An 18,751-nucleotide genomic window follows, 5' to 3' on the forward strand; every position below is an offset into this window, starting at 1 on the left:
TTTAGAGACACATATCATTATATCCAGCCAATTTGGCTGTGTAGTCTTAATAACACACGTTATTTAACTGTTTTAGATCTGTCACCACATTCACCACCGACCAACATCCAAGAGAAGCCTTTCGACTAGAACAACTTTATGATTTTTGCAAATAGACTTCATGTTGCTTGCAAAGTTTCAACGTGGCCCATACATTTGTACCTAAATCATGATCTTCAAAAATATGTGAAATGTTTAACATTCTTTTCAAGCCACGAAAATGGCATTTGATCACTCAATGTAATGATAAGAAGTGGCTAAAAAAGTCCTAAGAGGTTTTTCCAAGACAACATATTAAGATAGTCCTCAGAACAACAACTCCAGAAAGGTGTTATTGGCAGCACTATTCTCAAATTGTACAAACGTTATAGCCACAAAGTGGATTGTGTTCGCAACGCAGTGCAGTTTAGAAATACACCACATCCACCCACTAGAAATAGAACTTCTCAACCTCATTGCTCATTACAGGATGTTAATGCTTTGTGGGTATACATTCATTCGAGAAGACATTAACTCTCAATTTCGTGCACTAAACGGATGCACTCATAACGATTAGTCATCAAAGTTTTTTTTCTTTCTTTGACTGCGCATACCACAGAAAACCGCACAAAAACTGCTTTGCCGTTGACAGCAAAGGAAGACCAGAAAATTAGGTTGTCTTGAACTGAAAAAAGTGGCCACCTGTGTGTCATGAAGACCGCAAAATCCCTTGATTGATAACTTAACTTCCTTTTTTGCACCTTGATGACCAGCCCACTTTTGGACCTCAAAAGGTGTCACAATATAGACTTTTACTTCAAGTCACTGAAAACAATGGGCATGCCCAAGTTTGAGACAGGTCACACAATTACAAGACAAAAACATTCAACCTTGTAAGAGTTCCCTTCAGCAGAATCACCTGTCAACTGCTGGGTAAGGAACCACATTTCCAATGTCACTAATTTCCTTCTCTGGCTCGCAAACGTCCATGTCCTTCAATAAAGGCAGAGGAATCATGCAGCATCTTTTTAGCACGCCAGTATATACTACCAGCTGCATCAGGATTACCAGCCTTTTCATAAAACAATCTTTTCAGTACACAGTTAATCTTTGTTAAGAAGCGAAGTTTCCATTCAACTCAACTTACCATCATTTCTAAAGAGCAATAGTCTAGCCATAATTTTGCATTTTGCGGGTGCTTGCTTAGAGCACACTCAAACAATCTTCTGACACATTTTGGTGCATCTTTACATCCCATCGCTGCCATTTGGCATTCCACATTAATGCAGTGTTTGTAAACAAGCATACTTATGTGAGGAAGAGCCAACATCCTGAAAAACACTTCTGCACTTAAATAGTGAAAAAGCAACATGACTCAATTAAAAGAACTTTCTAAATTGCTTGATTCTATTTATGACCACAGAACCACCTCTGTTCAGCAACATCTCTGAGATGTCTTTGCCTAGCAGATATTGAAATTTTAAAACATCAATTTGTTCAGTCTCAAGGACCCCAAGTTTACCCTTACCTGAGACGATCGTTGCTAATAGTTCACAGGTTTGAAGGAGACTTAACCCAACAAACATTTATTCGTGAGACAATGAGTTTAAGATGTCTCTTATCTCTTACCTGTCATAAACACTTCGAGTATGTTTGATATCTTGGTTGCAAAATGACCAATCAATCAAAGAGCACGCCAGCAATGCAGAAGTTTGATCTTCAGAACTAGCTAATTTGTTGAGCATTATGTCTACAATGAGATCGTAGATGATAATTTGCCCTCCAGAATACTCTAGCACCTGAAGGCATCATGTGAACCTTGAATTTGCATCTCTCTCTCTCTCTCTCTCTCTCTCTCTCTCTCTCTCTCTCTCTCATTTCATTGGGGCTTTGACCCTTTGCATTACATAAAATCGATCATCGCTCCATAAACAATCTCTCTCTCTCTCTCTCTCTCTCTCTCTCTCTCTCTCTCTCATTCATTTCATACCCTTTGCATTACATAAAATCGACCATCTCTCCATAAACAATCTCTCTCTCTCTCTCTCTCTCTCTCTCTCTCTCTCTCTCTCTCATTTCATTGGGGCTTTGACCCTTTGCATTACATAAAATTGACCATCGGTCCATAAACAAGAAATATGGGAAAAACCTTGATGAAGGTACAACGAGAACATGGGGAAAAATCCCATAACAAACTAATCAAGCCAACAAAAATCTGCCCAAAGCTCTGTCCGCCTCAAGCGATGTAGCAAAAACCACTGAATCTAGTGTTGTTTATTTGACAGATACACATCATCTGTTGCGTAAACCTCCTACAACACCCCTTCCACTCAAAAGTGATGGAATCTGGAAAGACAAAGGAAGGGGTGGTGGCCACCTTAATGGATGGCACACATGTTTGAAGCTGCACTGAGCGTATAAAAGGTATGTTGAAGATAGAACCCATCTGCCTCACCATATCTAGCAGCCACAACTGTACAGGTAGCTATGGGAAAGCTATTTCTATTGGAAACTTCGGAATGTGACATCTGTTCTCAAAAGCAGCTAGTGAAAAATCCTTGTACCACGGATGTAGAAAGACTGATCTGTCCCCAAAGCCGAGAGGAGTGCGGCTGATGACCCTAGTCGCAAGTTCTTTTGAAGAGAAAATAGCAATGAAAGTGCCTCTACTGAGTAAGATGATTTCCTCCACTTTGCCTTCACCCGGACCAGCTAGAGTGCACGAGAGCCACTCTCAGATGTTGACACAAGCATAGGAACACCCTACCAAGCGGCCAACAGCCCCTCGTTGAGAGAGAATGTTAATATGATCACCAATCTTGCGTTGTAGATCTTCATGAATAACTAGAGATAGTGCCATAATACTTCAGAGAGAGCCGATGAAAAAAGTAAAACCCACAGGCCGAAACCTTTTACCTAACCTTCCTCACTTCTCAACCAAAACCAGCCTCAGCGAAAGAGACAAAAATAAGGCGGAAGCAGCCTTACTCTCCAACCACTGAAAAGCCACAAACTTCTGAGCGGGCAAGGGCTGACTTGCAGGCTATAAGAGAGCAGCCCCCCTCTCACTTGAAAGGTTGGCAGTGCACCTACACCCCCCCCCCCCCAAATGTGAATGGAGCTCTCCATTGAAGCTTGAGAACAGCCCTTTGGACATATGTGGTAGCTTTGAGCTTCCATAGTCTGCTCTCACAGCCACAGCCACGTTCTCTAGAAGTTTTGTCGTGAAAAGTTGCAGCCTATGCTCTCTTTCTAAAGTGTAGTGGCTGTAAATTCTCTGTTTTCAGCCACTGATCACCTCTATTAGGGTGAATTTCAGCAAAGCATTCATAGAATCTCATTCTTCTCTGCCTACCCTATGTATACGCAAAGTTTGGTGCACTTCCATTAGGGAAAAGGCCCCCATTTCGGCATTAGAACGTGCATAGGTAACAATTTCAGGTTATGTGCAAAAAATTACAGCAAGCATATGTGTGCGCATTTTGTGTGTTTCTCCCTTGTGTTTATTGCAAGAATGACTAAGTATGAAGGTGACCAATTAGCGGAAGATAGACTCTCTTAATTGAGAGCTTCTGAGAAGGTTTGAGGAAGATAGACTCTCGCTTACGAGAGTTTCCAAAATCAGGGGAAATCTCCTTAACAGTTAGAGGGTAGTTCTCTCTCTCTCTCTCAGTCAGAAGCAGCAAAACAACAAAGAAAGAATAGAGGATGGGCGTTAGCTCCGTTCCTGTGCTTGTAAAGATTCTCCCTCAGTAATAAAGATATTCTCTTTATTTGGGGGGGGGGGGGTGGGATCAGCCCATCTTCTGGTCCCCAGCGATGAGCTTTCTCTCTCTCTCCCCAATTCTCTTGAGTATATAAATTGCATTTAAAAGTCAGTTTACGCTTCCGTCTTTTGTGACAACAGCCAAGAGCTCCTTCTCGCAAATCTGTGCAACCCATTCTGGTCTACAAAACATTGTGCTCTCATAGGCTACAACATGGCTTTCATGCATCAAGACAGCTCCCAGACTATGGCCACAAGCATCACAGTATACCTCAAATGGCTTTTGCAAGTCAAGCCTTGAGAGTCTTGAAGGCTGCAATCTCAGATAGTCCCCAAGTAAAAGGGACTCCTTCCTGTGTCAAAGCATGTAGAGGAGAAGAAATCTCCGCAAAATTTCGAATAAACAGCCGATAGTAAGAACACAAGCCAAGAAAACTGGCCAAGTTCTTCAAATCTGGCCGATCTCTGATAGTCTCAACCTTGGCCGGATCCATTTTGACACCCTCCGCAGAGACTATGTGTCCCAAAGAGTGAATCTCTGGTAAGAAAAACTCACTTTTCTCTCCATTCACCACCAACTGATGTTGCCTTAGTGCCTGAAACACCTGAAGCAAACGTTGTCTATGCTCTGCCTCATTCTTGGAGAATACGATGATGTCGTCGAAAAAGGTGCCCATGAATTACCTATACTCTCAAAAAATCATGTCCATCATTCTATTAAATGTTGCTAGAGCATTAGTTAGACCAAAAGGCCTCACCAAATACTCGTACAAACCAAAGGACATCCTAAATGCGGTCTTCTATACATCTCCAGGAGCAATCCTAATCTGATGATAGCCACTTTTCAAGTCAATTCTACTAAAACAAGTGAAACCGTGTAACCTTTCCAGTATATCATCAATCCTAGGTATCGGGAATCTGTTCTTCATGGTGACTTGTTAGGGCACTTGGCTAAAACATGCCCATGTTCGCCACAACCGTAACATTTACCCTCCTTGAAGTATTCGGCCCATTGCTCTGCCGACAGTCGAGGACCTGAAGGTCTCTTCTTTTGTTGTTTGCCCTCCTCTTGTTACTGTTGTTCATGTCTTGTCCAATCCAAGCTGACTAATCTATTTGTGGGGTACATAAGAGTGCCCCCATGCATTGCAAACCCTTGCTTTGCATGTCCCATCAACTATTGCATGGACTCTGGACTTCTGCAACAAACAATAGTTTGGTATCTCTTTAGGTAGACCATAACAAAATCGCTCTATTTGCTGCTTGAATGTAATTTTCTTGAAAGAAGAGGGTGGTAAGAAAGCATCCCAAAATATCTGGTAATAAGTATCCAGGGCGTTTTCCTTGCCACTTGGTCATCCTCAGATGATTCCAAGCCGTGATCACATCACGTTCATATTCTTGAGTGAGCCATGAGGAAGTAAACGCTCTTTTAAACTGAAGCCACTTTGTTGGTGCCTCCTGAGTCCCTCCGTAGAGGCAAGGTGGACCACCAAGTCTTTGCATTCCCCTTGAGTAAGCAATATCAAATTGTTGAATGAAAGCGAGGGCTCTGTGGGTATCCTTGAAGCCATAAAAAGTGTCAAACTTTATTGCTTTCCCGCCCTCCTTAAAATCCTTGGGTTTCTTCTTCCTATCCTCGAGAAAATCATACTGGTTGGCTCTGTAAAATTGCTTCCTCTTTGGAAACATCGGCTCATTAAACTCTGAAATGTTCGAGGAAGAGGAATCCTCGTCTGAACTATCAAAGTACGTTCTGGATCTTCTATGGGACCGACTCATCTTTGCCTTCTTCTTGCCTCAGCTGATGTCTCTGGATCTTTGTCCTCTTCTTGCCCTTTCTTTCCTCGTCATTGGAATTGGAGGTCAAAGAACTCTCAGAGTTATCAAAAAAAGAAGAGGACGACCTGAAATCATCCTTAAATCAAACTCGTTTCTTTGCCTTCTTGGCATTTTCAAAAGTTTTTTGACCCAAGTAGCCTGGATGTTCTGTTGCTCGACTTTGCCTTCCGGGCAACTTCTTGGTCTTCATGAGTCTGCTGTCTTGTCGTTCTACCGCTTCTTCAAACTCATCCTCTGAATACACCGCCTAGTCAAGAGACCTAAGCGTAGTCAACTTCTTCAGTGCCTCGGACCGAAGCATCTGTTGGGCACAAGCTTCAACTTGCTGTTGCCACAGTATCTCCATCCTTTCGTGGTTGATAGGAGGAGATGGCCCATACTGCTCTGAAACTTTAGAGGATGGACAATGTCCACTAGAATCTTCATTGTTCTCGCCCACGCTAGAACAGTCGCATGCCACAGTTTCATCTTGGCGGTATTTCTCGACTAAATTCATGCTGTTGAGTAAAGGGATCGCATTCTTCGTAAAGGAAGAATCAATTGAGCTCTAATACCACTATAACAGACTCGGTCACTCCAAGTCGAGAATCTACCACAACATGCGAAAAAACTGAAAGAACTAAATAAAACTGAGAGAGAGACGACACGGCACGGCGAAGTTCCGCGCCCAAAGAGATTGGCCCCAAAGAGTGGCACCCCTTTCAGTATATCTTTATTATTAATGCTTCACAAAGTACAATGTGTGAGGGTCCTCGTCTCAGCAGTGCTCCCAAGCTTATTTGCCCGAGATTGAGGCCCTGACACTTTTTTAATAGGCCATGGGCATTCCAAAAGCAGTGTACATGAAAATCTTCATGTCTAAAAGAATATGGTTCCCAAAAGCTAGCCAGCGCAAATTGCGGAGAAGTCGAAGAAGCTCTCTCTCTCTCTCTCTCACACACACACATACACACACACACACATCAATGATACAGAAAGCCAAGAGAGCAAGCCAAAACAAAAAAGAAGACCTCTCTGTTCAAGAAAGCCTAACGTAGGACACACAAGAGAAAATCTTATGGGGCCAGCTCCTACGAAGGGTAGCAATTACGAGGGATGCGGCGGTCCAATTTGTAGGGCAAAGGTCGGGGCAATACTTGGAAGCAGTGCACCGACTGAATTGATGTGGGGCTGGTGCTGAGTTGTCGCAAAGCACGCTGAAGGTGGCGCTGTGGAGCCAGGAAGTGTCGCAAGCAAGGGCAGGTGCGAGCAAGGCAGCAGCAGGCATAGGTAACTCAGCCGGTGCGTGCAGCAAAAACAGCAAAGGTCACGAAAGGCATCTTGACAGGCAGCTCGCAAGGCAGCGTGCAGGTCTGAAGGTCAACGTGCAGAGCTCAAGAAACCCTAAACAGGCGGCAGGCTCTTGGGCGAACCCTAAATCAGGCGCCAGATTCCAGTTGGACAGTTTCGTTACTCTCTTCCCCTCCTCGCGCTCCATCAGCCCCCTGCAGTCCTTCCCCATGCAGTCATCAAAACCTGCAGAAATTCGGAGAATTCAGAAGCACAGAATTTCAGCAGAAATTCAGAAATTCAATGCAGAAATTTTCAGATTTTGCAGAAGTTTCAGAGTTCTCAGAGCTGCAGAGAGTATAGATAGGTGTGGAATAAACATGTGTGCATGATGTGGGTTCAGAGATTGTCGACAAATGTGGCATAAAAATGTATGCATAATGTGGAAATAACTATCTACATAGTGTGTCTCTCAATCTCTTCCTCCCTCTACCTTTTCGTCTCCTATTGCGGTGCTCAAGCATGAAGAAGCAAATTGACAAGGACGACCCTTTAGAGCAGGCCATTCAAAAATGCAAAGAAGAAATGTGCGAGACCATCAACAAGATTAATCGCAACCTGCTAGGCACAATAAAGACACTTGAAGAACTAGTGTCGGCTCAAGAAAGCAAGATAAACACACTCGAAGATCGTATGACGGCCCAAGATGAAGAGATTACGCTACTCAAGGAGCTTGCAGAGGTGCGATCGCGAAACACACTTGAAGAGGGAGAACTTCAACCCTCAATAATTGAAGAACTTAACAGGATCAAAGAGCAAGTGCGGGCCATCAAAGAGGGGGAGGAGCAATAAACAGAAATGACAACCTCCTGGGGGGATGTTATCACAAAGACTCAACCAAAAGTGGACGAGGCTGAGAAATGGATCAAGGTTGCAAAGAAACGAAAAGGTAAGGAAACAACCTCCACACCCACCATCATTAACTTGACACTAGAAGAGGAGCAAAGGAGAGGGGTGTGTGCCTTACATGTGAGAAATTGTGGCCTTAAAAGACAAATATAATGTGGACTATGATGGGGGTTAATGAGTTGACGCATACGAGAGCTTGGAGTTAGTGCCTTGCTTTGCATCTCTAGATCAATTATCCCCAATCCTCCCTCCTCTTTAGGCAAAATGATTGTGTCCCAATGGACTCGTGGTCGAGTGTCAGTAGAGCCATCCATGCCACCCCACGTAGCCAAGTGAAATTATCCTGTGCACCCAGTGACGATCTTCATCTAGTCCTACCAGGAAAGACAAAAGACTTGTGACAATTTATGAGAACACCACTAGCCATGCAGAACAATTACCTCATCCGGTTCCTATACAAAAAGCTCTTGCCAAACGTGCATAAAACCCCTAGAACTGTATGTCACCAGCGTGTGACTACTATCTATCCTTTTTGTTGATTTCTTTCTTATTATCTATTTACTTTCACTTTTTGGAAACACCCCTCGGGAAATCTAATTGCCCTGCATTGCATAGCTAGTGTGGAACTGTCCAAAGGGAGTCCAGGCCTGAGGGCAAGAGAGCACTAAGGTTGGACAAGGACTATGGTTAGCCAAGTGGGGTCATTGACTAGCCAAAGTGGAATCCTTTGCTACAGAGGCTACATTTCAGTTCTGGAAGTGGCCGCAGTGTACAAAGAGGGTCGGATGACCTAGAAAGATACAATGGCAGCATCTCCTAAAATTTAGGGAACTGCTATTTTGGGACCTGAAAATGTGTTGACGTCATTACCTCCGGAATGACAAGGGGAACATTTTCTTACTCTGCCGTGAAGTCAACTGGGCAACCGGTTGGGATATTTTTAGACGACAACTCTAAAACGGGAAAATGCTTATAAATGTGCCAAGTGGCACATTCTGGTGCAGTTTCTAATGCAAGAGAGAGTTGGCGCTGAATTTTAAGCTGGGAGAGGCTCATTTGCAGCTTTGGTCACAGGTTAAGAGCTATGGAGTGCTTGCTTTCCCTCTTATGCACAGTGCGGTGCCAGGAGTGATGCCTTGCACGCTACGCACTGCCCTCTCTCTCCCCTTTGGCAGTATGTTATGCCCCTCTAGTGGGCTCTTCATTTGACCAATGTACAGTTGTGTGGGTTCATGCGCGATTGCCGAGGCAAGAGCCTCTTGCACAGGTACTGGATTAGCTAGCGGCTAATCCCCCGCAGGTACAGGTGAATTCGGAGAGGTTTCACGCCAGAAATCTCGTCCGATTCAAAGGGCAAGTAGCCCTATAGGTGCGGGAGCTCGAGGACTTGCTACGGATGCGACCGGCACGCGAAATGGAGCCCGAAACAGTAAAATTACAGCCTGCTGTGTATTTTTGCAGGTTTAGGATTTTGGCCCTAAACGGACCCTAATACCCCCAGGAGGTTCGGGGACGCAAGGGGACCGCTGTACAAGCGATCTGGCGCATTTTCAGGGCTGAAAACAGAGAATTCAACGTGCTGCAGATTCTCGCCAGGTTTTGCAAAGTGCCCGTATGCGTCGGGAAAGTCATTCAATGCGTGGGAATACTGACTGTGAAGGGTTCTAGTACAGTTCTGCTGCCGAAATCGGGTTGGAACAGTGGAAATTCAGCCGAGTTTGTGCGGGGCAGCTTGTAGGGAACCACAGCGTTTATTCCCTCTTTTGAACAATAAAGAAATACCGAAAGGGGCGCCTAAGTTAGGGGCCAATCTGGTGTCCGTCTACTCATACAGGTGCAATATAGCAGCCTGTATCCCTCTCCCCCTTTATTGTGTCTTGAAAGTACAGGTAAAATAGACGACTAATAATGGGTGAAAGCTAAATCAAGGTTTAAAGTAAAGTCTACCGCCCTTTTTGGATTGAACAGGCCGGTTACATGGTTCCATCGACGGGATTAAATCACTTTTTCCCATAGAAGTGAGCCTTGGGCAGTTTTGGTCTTGAAGACACAGGGAATTGCAATTATGGCTGACAGACCAGATGATGTGACTGAAGAGGTTTCCTCTTCACAGGGTCAACAGACACATGAAGTGGGTGAGTCGTCAAGACCACCACAGACAGATGACGATATATTCAGGACCCAATTAGCTACTGCTGTGGCTATGTTCACACAAGTAATGCAGAACCCGAGGTTTTTAGCCTTTCTGCAACCTCCTGTTCCGTCTCAGCAAGTTGGGTCACTGGATTATATTCAAAAGCCTGTTAAGGCTCGAGCACAGGTGATTCATACCGCACAGTCAATGGAAACACTTGTACATTTGACGGAGAACATGCAATCTCCACAACCTATGCCTAAGGTGCAAGAACAGGTGGATGAGATGCCAGTTTTTCAAGCTGTACCAATTCAGCCCGCCACCTTTCAGCAGCCTATAGCTGGTTCTAATGGGCAGGGAAGCAACTTACAGGCTATGCAACAAGTCTTCCCACCACCTTCAGTACACCCTGGCTATTTTGGAGGTGGATCCGTATTCCAGAGCATGGCTGGTCATGCACTTGGAAATCAGTTTTACACGCCAGGAACAGTGTTTGGGGGTGCTCAAACGATGATGCCTAACCCCATGTACTAATAGTGTTCCCATGTTTCAGTCACTTCCATATGACAATTTAACGTCGCTGGAGAGGCCAACTCTGTACAAAGAAGGTGGCAAAGGTGTGTCATTCACGACCTTTACAGGGTTTGATGACAGGAAGAAGGCTCTTTCATTCCTCCAGCAGTTTGACAAGGCCTATGCAGGGGGAAACTTTACAGAGGCTTCAAAGGTCCGCAAGGCAGCCACTTTCTTGACAGGGAATGCGGGACAATGGTGGACAACATTATTGCTTCAAGGGCAAGCTCCGTCCACATGGATTTACTTTAAGCAGATTTTTGCAGCAGCATGGTTATCTGATGATTTCGAAGCAGATGTCATGACAGAATGGCACCAGCTAAATGCTGCCACTTGCAGAAATCTGGATGATTACAATCGGAAGTTTTGGAAAGCTCTACTTCCAGTAACTTCCTATAGGTTTGTGCCATTGACAGAACAGATTGAAAAATATTGTTGTGGCCTACCTAAAGGATTGAGAAAGTACTGCACGAAGACAAAAGTCACTACTTTGACGCAGCTCATCGAGGTAGCAAACACTGGCAATGGTTTGCTCAAGGGAGAAGATTGTGAATTTAACACTGGCGTCAAGGCAGGATCAGGCAAGAAAAATTCAGCCAAGAAGCACGTTCCCAATGAGGCTCCTAAAGGGACTCAGGAGTCAGCCAACGCAGGGAAAGACAAAGCTACGGCTGAATCAGAAAAAGGACCAGCAAAGAAATGGAAAAGACGTTTTCCTCATAAGTCAGAAGAGCAAAAGAAGGTCCTGAGGACAGAGAACAAATGCTTTATATGTGAGCAGCCTGGCCACATTGCTTACAACTGTCCTACAAAAAAAAGGCCAGCTGATTCTGAAGACAAGGAGGACAGGAAAGAAGCCCATGGCCGGTCTAGTGCCAGATATGGTGGGCGACAAGCCAAATTCAGATGCAAGTGAGCTTTGCAGAGCATGGGGAAAGGTTAGGGATCAAACAGTGCTTATCTTCTTTGGTCCAGGTGCCAAAGCCAACTTTATTTCCCCAGAATTGGCTTCAAAGTTGGGAATCAGACCTGAAGAGATGGGGTATACAGCAGAGGCAGGTTTGGCATGTCCTGGCCATACAGAGGCTGTGACACCCATCATTGGAAAGTTGCGTCTACATATCCAGTCCTATGTAGATGCTGAAGAATTTTACATCATGCCACTGGATGGATGTGATGTGTTGTTAGGTATTCCTTGGTTGTTTCGTGTACAGGGAATCATGGATGCCTACAACAAAAAGATCACTGTACAGAGCAGGGGAAAGACTCACATTCTGGATGTAAAGCTTAAAGGGGAGTCTATTCCTACTGTATCAGCTTCTGCTATTACTTCTGTAATGAAAAAGCATCTTTCTGCGTACTTGGTTTTTGCACGTGAAGTGTCAGATTGTGATGAATCAAATTTATCTGTGCTAGATAAAGAAAGGTCAATGTTTTTACAACAGTATAGTGACTATTTTTCCGATTCATTACCGTCTCAATTACCGCCAGAGAGACCCGAGGACCATGCGATAGATTTGGTGCCAGGCAGTAGCCCACCAAATAAGCCTCCGTACAGGGTTAGTGCGGCTCAGCAGAAAGAGATAATGGGCCAAGTTCAGGAGTTGTTAGAAAAGGGGCTGATTCAGCCCAGTTCATCTCCATTCTGTTCTCCAGTGTTGTTGGTGCAGAAAAAGGATGGCTCATGGCGTATGTGCATCGACTACCGTGCACTGAACAAGAATACCATCAAGAATAGGTTCCCTATACCTAGAATTGATGATATTATGGACAAATTAGAAGGAGCAGCTATGTTTAGCAGGATAGATCTAAAGAGTGGGTACCATCAGATTCGCATTAGATCAGAGGATGTGCACAAGACTGCTTTTAGAACGACGTTTAGCCTTTACGAATTTTTAGTGATGCCCTTTGGTCTCACAAATGCTCCTGCTATGTTCAATAGGATGATGGACAGAATTTTCCGTCCACACCAGCAGTTTGTTGGTACATTCTTTGATGACATGATAGTCTACTCAAAGAATGAAGAGGAGCATAGGCATCACTTGGCCATTGTGTTCAAAGAGCTACGCAGTCATAGGTTGCTCATCAATGCAAAGAAAAGTGAGTTTTTTCTGGAAGAGATTCACTTTCTGAGACACATTGTCTCAAAGGATGGTGTCAGAATGGATCCTGCAAAAGTTGAAGCGATCAAGTCATGGCCAAATTTGAAGACGATGCATGATGTCCGAAGCTTTTTGGGACTATGCTCCTATTACAGAAGGTTTATCCGAAATTTCGCTGAGATTGCTTCACCTTTACATGCTCTTCAAAAGAAGGCAGTCACCTTTAGATGGACACAAAAAGAGATTTCAGCTTTTAATCTCTTAAAGGAAAAGATGACTTCAGATCCAGTCATTGTGTTGCCAGATCTTAGGAAGTCATTTGTTGTCCAGTGTGATGCCTGCGGTAGTAGCATTGGTGCAGTGCTAATGCAAGATGGCAGGGTAGTAGCCTATGAGAGCAGAATTTTGCAAGGGCCAGAGATGACCATGCAGGTCTATGAGAAAGAGTTACTGGCTGTGATTCATGCGCTCTTAAGTTGGAAACACTACCTGCTAGGTGCAGACTTTGTTGTCCAAACGGAAAATCAGACCTGGCGATACTTCTTGACACAAACAAAGTTATATGAGAAGCATATGCGATGGGCAAATATCTTGTCCATGTTCCATTTTCAGATTGTGCATGTAGAAGGCAAGAAGAACGTTGTGGCTGATGCCTTGTCAAGGAAGCCACAAATTTCAGCTGTGTCGATTCCTTATCATCATGAACTTGATGATATGAGAGAACAGTATGCAAATGATGAAGATTTTGCAAGGGTCTTCGAGCAACTAATGGATGGACAACGTCATGAACACTATCTTCTTAAAGACGGGTTCATGATGATGCATGGCAGATTGTGTGTCACAAAGCCATTGCGACGCAAAGTTATGGAAGAGAGTCATGTCCCACCGTATGCAGGGCATCGTGGTATTGATGCTACAGTTAAAGTGGTTGAGACATTCTTCTATTGGCCTACATTGAGAAGGGATGTGGATGCCTTTGTGCGAGAATGCCTAATATGCCAAAAGGTCAAGTTTGACAGGCAAAAGGCACCAGGGCTATTGCAACCACTACCTATTCCAGATAAACCATGGGAAAGTATTGCTATGGATTTTATCTTTGATCTTCCGAGAACGCAGACAGGAAACGATGGTATTTGGACCATTATTTGCAGATTCAGCAAACAGGCTCATTTTATTCCTGTCAGGAAGAAGATAAAGCCAGATCAGATGGCACGCTTGTTTATGAGCAATATTTTCAAGTATCATGGAATGCCACAGTCGATTGTTAGCGACCGTGATCCACGCATGACAAGTTTGTTCTGGAGAGGTTTGTTTGAGAATATGGGAACCACGCTCAAATTCTCTTCGTCATTTCATCCTCAAACAGATGGGCAGTCAGAAGAGGCAAATTCTACTGTCCTAGATCTGCTGAAGTGTTATGTGTCAGAGCATAAAGGAAAGTGGGAGCAGTATTTGCCATTGGTGGAGTATGCATACAATAATACAGTGCATTCATCAACTGGCAAGGCACCTTTTGAGATAGTTGAAGGTGGCAAGAAAGTTCCTCCCATACTGCATACAAAGGACAAGATATTTGAAGCAGATAAGTATGTTCAGGACATGGATGAAATGTACAAGAAGGTCAAAGTGGCCTTAGAAAGGACTCAGGCAAAGCAAAAGAAAGCAACTGATCGTCACCGTCGTGAAGTGATATATTCACTTGGTGATTGGGTGCTTTTACGCTTTGAAAAGGCAAGGTTAAAGAAGATAAAGGGCAAGGAAAGACTGTTTCCAAAGCTCAGCATGCGTTACTATGGGCCTTTTCAAGTGTGCGACATAATCAGTGATATTGCATATAGGCTGAAATTGCCTGACAGTTGGAAGATTCAGAATGCATTTCATGTGAGTCTTCTCAGACCCTATGTGGGTGATGTGCCAGAAGATATGCCAGCTGAAGATCAGCCGGAAGTCGAGGAACTTGACGAGATCTTGGTCCCGGAACAGATTTTGGCACACAAAGAAAGGAAAGTGAAAGGCAAGGTTGCTAGGCGTTACTTGGTAACGTTCAGAAACTATCCACCAATGGATGCTAAGTGGATGGAAGAAGGTGAACTTGCAGAGTCACCAACTGTGTTATCACTTTACCTTGAAGCCTTCGATTTGCAACCTACCTTGACCCCTTCAGTTTCAAAGCTAAATGGATTGTCAGTGTGACAATGGCTTCTGAAACAAATGATGTACATGGTATTTAAAGTGAGCTCAAATGAAATACCTGTTACATGAATGTTAGAGCTGTACAGATTGTCAGTTTGGCAATTGCTCTTATGGAATGTCCAAAAGTTTGGTTAGTGCTATAGAAGTGAGTGTTTCTTGTCAGTTTGTCAAGGATAAAGTGATTGCTTCTATTCAAGAGTACATGTGTAACTGCATTCTTAAACTGTCGGTTTGGGTATGCTCGAAAGTGTTACGGGATCCAACGTGTACTATAAGACAGTGGCAAAATGTGCAGCTACCATTTTGTCATTGGAAAGTTAGTGACTCAAAGCAATGGCAGAGTGCGCAGCTACCACTATGTCATTGGGACAAGGTTCACACGCAGGCAATACATGAGTCGACGAGGTGTTGAATACACCAAGGTTGACAATGAGCATGTATGTGTCGTACATGTGTCGACAAGTGTTGAATACATCAGTGTTGACTAGGAGCATGAACGACATAGATGCAAACGAGGACGTTTGAGATTTCAAGAGGGGGGTATGTCACCAGCGTGTGACTACTATCTATCCTTTTTGTTGATTTCTTTCTTATTATCTATTTACTTTCACTTTTTGGAAACACCCCTCGGAAAATCTAATTGCCCTGCATTGCATAGCTAGTGTGGAACTGTCCAGAGGGAGTCCAGGCCTGAGGGCAAGAGAGCACTAAGGTTGGACAAGGACTATGGTTAGCCAAGTGGGGTCATTGACTAGTCAAAGTGGAATCCTTTGCTACGGAGGCTACATTTCAGTTCTGGAAGTGGTCGCAGTGTACAAAGAGGGTCGGATGACCTAGAAAGATACAATGGCAGCATCTCCTAAAATTTAGGGAACTGCTATTTTGGGACCTGAAAATGTGTTGACGTCATTACCTCCGGAATGACAAGGGGAACATTTTCTTACTCTGCCGTGAAGTCAACTGGGCAACCGGTTGGGATATTTTTAGACGACAACTCTAAAACGGGAAAATGCTTATAAATGTGCCAAGTGGCACATTCTGGTGCAGTTTCTAATGCAAGAGAGAGTTGGCGCTGAATTTTAAGCTGGGAGAGGCTCATTTGCAGCTTTGGTCACAGGTTAAGAGCTATGGAGTGCTTGCTTTCCCTCTTATGCACAGTGCGGTGCCAGGAGTGATGCCTTGCACGCTACGCACTGCCCTCTCTCTCCCCTTTGGCAGTATGTTATGCCCCTCTAGTGGGCTCTTCATTTGACCAATGTACAGTTGTGTGGGTTCATGCGCGATTGCCGAGGCAAGAGCCTCTTGCACAGGTACTGGATTAGCTAGCGGCTAATCCCCCGCAGGTACAGGTGAATTCGGAGAGGTTTCACGCCAGAAATCTCGTCCGATTCAAAGGGCAAGTAGCCCTACAGGTGCGGGAGCTCGAGGACTTGCTACGGATGCGACCGGCACGCGAAACGGAGCCCGAAACAGTAAAATTACAGCCTGCTGTGTATTTTTGCAGGTTTAGGGTTTTGGCCCTAAACGGACCCTAATACCCCCAGGAGGTTCGGGGACGCAAGGGGACCGCTATACAGGCGATCTGGCGCATTTTCAGGGCTGAAAATAGAGAATTCAGCATGCTGCAGATTCTCGCCAGGTTTTGCAAAGTGCCCGTATGCGTCAGGAAAGTCATTCAATGCGTGGGAATACTGACTGTGAAGGGTTCTAGTACAGTTATGCTGCCGAAATCGGGTTGGAACAGTGGAAATTCAGCCGAGTTTGTGCGGGGCAGCTTGTAGGGACCCACAACGTTTATTCCCTCTTTTGAACAATAAAGAAATACCGAAAGGGGCGCCTAAGTTAGGGGCAAATCTGGTGTCCGTCTACTCATACAGGTGCAATCTAGCAGCCTGTATCCCTCTCCCCCTTTATTGTGTCTTGAAAGTCCAGGTAAAATAGACGACTAATAATGGGTGAAAGCTAAATCAAGGTTTAAAGTAAAGTCTACTGCCCTTTTTGGATTGAACAGGCCGGTTACACTGTACATGGTCATTTGAGAAGCCCAACTAGAGGGGCATTACCATATGTGCAAAGGGGAGAGAGAGATGCGCGAGAGCAAATCGTTGTGCTACATAGAGCAAGGGAGAAGGCAAGCTTTCCATTAAAGCTGTGATCACCTGCACCCACTACTCACACACACCATAGCAACCCCCAATGAACAAAAACCAGCCTCCACTCTCAAATTGGGCGCCCCCTCTTCATGCAGATCTGGCAGATCAGCCTGGAGCCTCCATGTGTCCAATTTGCCTCTTTTGTGTTAACTCCCTAGTACCCACCAACTTATAAGTGTCGCGAGGGGCCTAAATGACTTTGAATTGAGCTAGACACCCTTTTATTGCTTGGATTCCAGTGCCGATTAGCCCGACCAACTCGTGGTGACCTGCCCTTCCCGACTGCGGGTGAAACTCTCGGCCGTCGGCCGTTTCACACTGGCCACGCAATGTCCAGTCATTTGCAACTTCAAAAAGAGGGTCCCAAAAATTAAACAAAAATCATCGGAAAGAAACCAACAACTCAAGTTAGCAATTGCCGCGTCCTTGTGACAGCTCTCTTGATCCCTCGCCGAAGCTGTGGAACAAGGGCTAAAGGAAACGCGTCCTCATCATGGGGAAGTGGTCGCAAGAGCTGTCCTTGAGCAAAGGAGCGAGCAGCTGTAAACCAAGGACCAAAGTAGCCAGAAGAGCATCTCGGTGTGGAGACTATTGCCGACTCTGACCATACTCACATGGTGGGAGGAATCGATGTAGTATGGTCCATGGACAGAACCAACGGTAAACATTAGCAGTCCTCTGTATGGATCCTATGCTCTATGCGAGTCTATCTGGAGCAATACATGATGGAATGCAGCTTGCCCAAGTCTAAATAGCCTTCAAGGTGTGGCGAAGAACAAAATGCATAACTGAAACCTCTGTCCATGTCTTTGTGCTCGTAAAAGGTAGGGAGAAGGAGAGCATGGGACTCTCCTACTACCTAGAAAGAGTGTGCTTTTTGTGCACGTTGTAAAACGTACAACCGAACCAATAACAGACCAGTGTTGTCATCGCCATACTCAGCTCTAGAGAATTGCCAAGCTGGAGACGCAAAAGCTATGAAGGATCTAGGAACATGAGGGGGTGGTGGGGAGCACGATAAATAAGGAGAGGATAGTGTCATGGGTGGGGGTGGTTGGGTGGTGTTGTGCAGCAAAGGGTGATGGTGTTGTAGTGTCAGTGGGTGGGAGCGGAAGGAAAGAAGGGGCTGGTGAAGTTGGCAGAGGTGGGAAGTCTGTCTCTGTAGCTAAGTGCGAAGAAGCTTTGGGTGGATGTCGCGAAGCGGAGGCTATGTCCGGTAGCGGCTGAAATAGCTCAGTAGCTGAGACTTGTGAGACTGTTGACGAGACAAGCTGTCGAGGTGGTGCTACTAGAGGCTGCACCTACCAAAAAGTATGGGTGTGAGGGGCCTTTTGCCAAACACCCATTACACCATGAGGTGGGGGATGTTGTGGCTCAGAGCGACGTGGAGAATGGGAAGGGCAGTCTCTCACCACGTGCCCAAACTGATGGAATCTAAGACACTGATCCAGGCGACCAGTAACCACCAGCCTCTGTAGACAGACCTGATCTGTGGTGGGATCGCGAAGTCGTACTGTATCCGGAAAATGGGTGTCCCTTGGTGCGTAGACCAGTATCCGTGGTATGCCGATTTTCGAAGCAATGAACCTTGTATAACCACACCCCACCTAGTAACACAACCTGAAAGATGGACTAGGAGCGATGGAAAGGAGAGAGTGACTGGAAAACGAGGGATCCTTTGTTGGCGATCAAACTCCTCAACATCGGAGTCTGGTGTACAACGCTCTAAAACCAACAATCGGTTCCCTATAGCAATAGGAGAGTGGTTGTAGAGAGACTCGTCACAGCGGTC

The 18,751-nt window shown here is 45.0% G+C and overlaps 1 protein-coding gene across 2 annotated transcripts in view; it reads right to left on the reverse strand.

Moving 5' to 3' along the window:
• Positions 1-347: 347 nt before the first annotated feature.
• Positions 348-18,751, reverse strand: part of LOC147445228 (U3 small nucleolar RNA-associated-like protein) — an 88,504-nt gene continuing 70,100 nt past the window's right edge. Inside the window, exons 4-7 of one of the 2 annotated variants that reach the window (XM_086524779.1) lie at positions 1,648-1,817; positions 1,166-1,349; positions 938-1,071; positions 348-843 (exon numbers count right to left, since the gene is read on the reverse strand). In XM_086524779.1, coding sequence (XP_086380905.1) covers positions 831-843; positions 938-1,071; positions 1,166-1,349; positions 1,648-1,817 — 501 coding nt within the window. In that variant the 3' untranslated portion in view covers positions 348-830. Of the gene's footprint in view, positions 844-937; positions 1,091-1,165; positions 1,350-1,647; positions 1,818-18,751 lie in introns of both variants that reach the window. The other variant, XM_086524780.1, reaches the window with a different exon arrangement.

This window comes from Adiantum capillus-veneris, chromosome 12, assembly GCF_014529385.1.
Source record: "Adiantum capillus-veneris isolate H3 chromosome 12, ASM1452938v2, whole genome shotgun sequence".
Classification (NCBI taxonomy): domain Eukaryota; kingdom Viridiplantae; phylum Streptophyta; class Polypodiopsida; order Polypodiales; family Pteridaceae; genus Adiantum; species Adiantum capillus-veneris.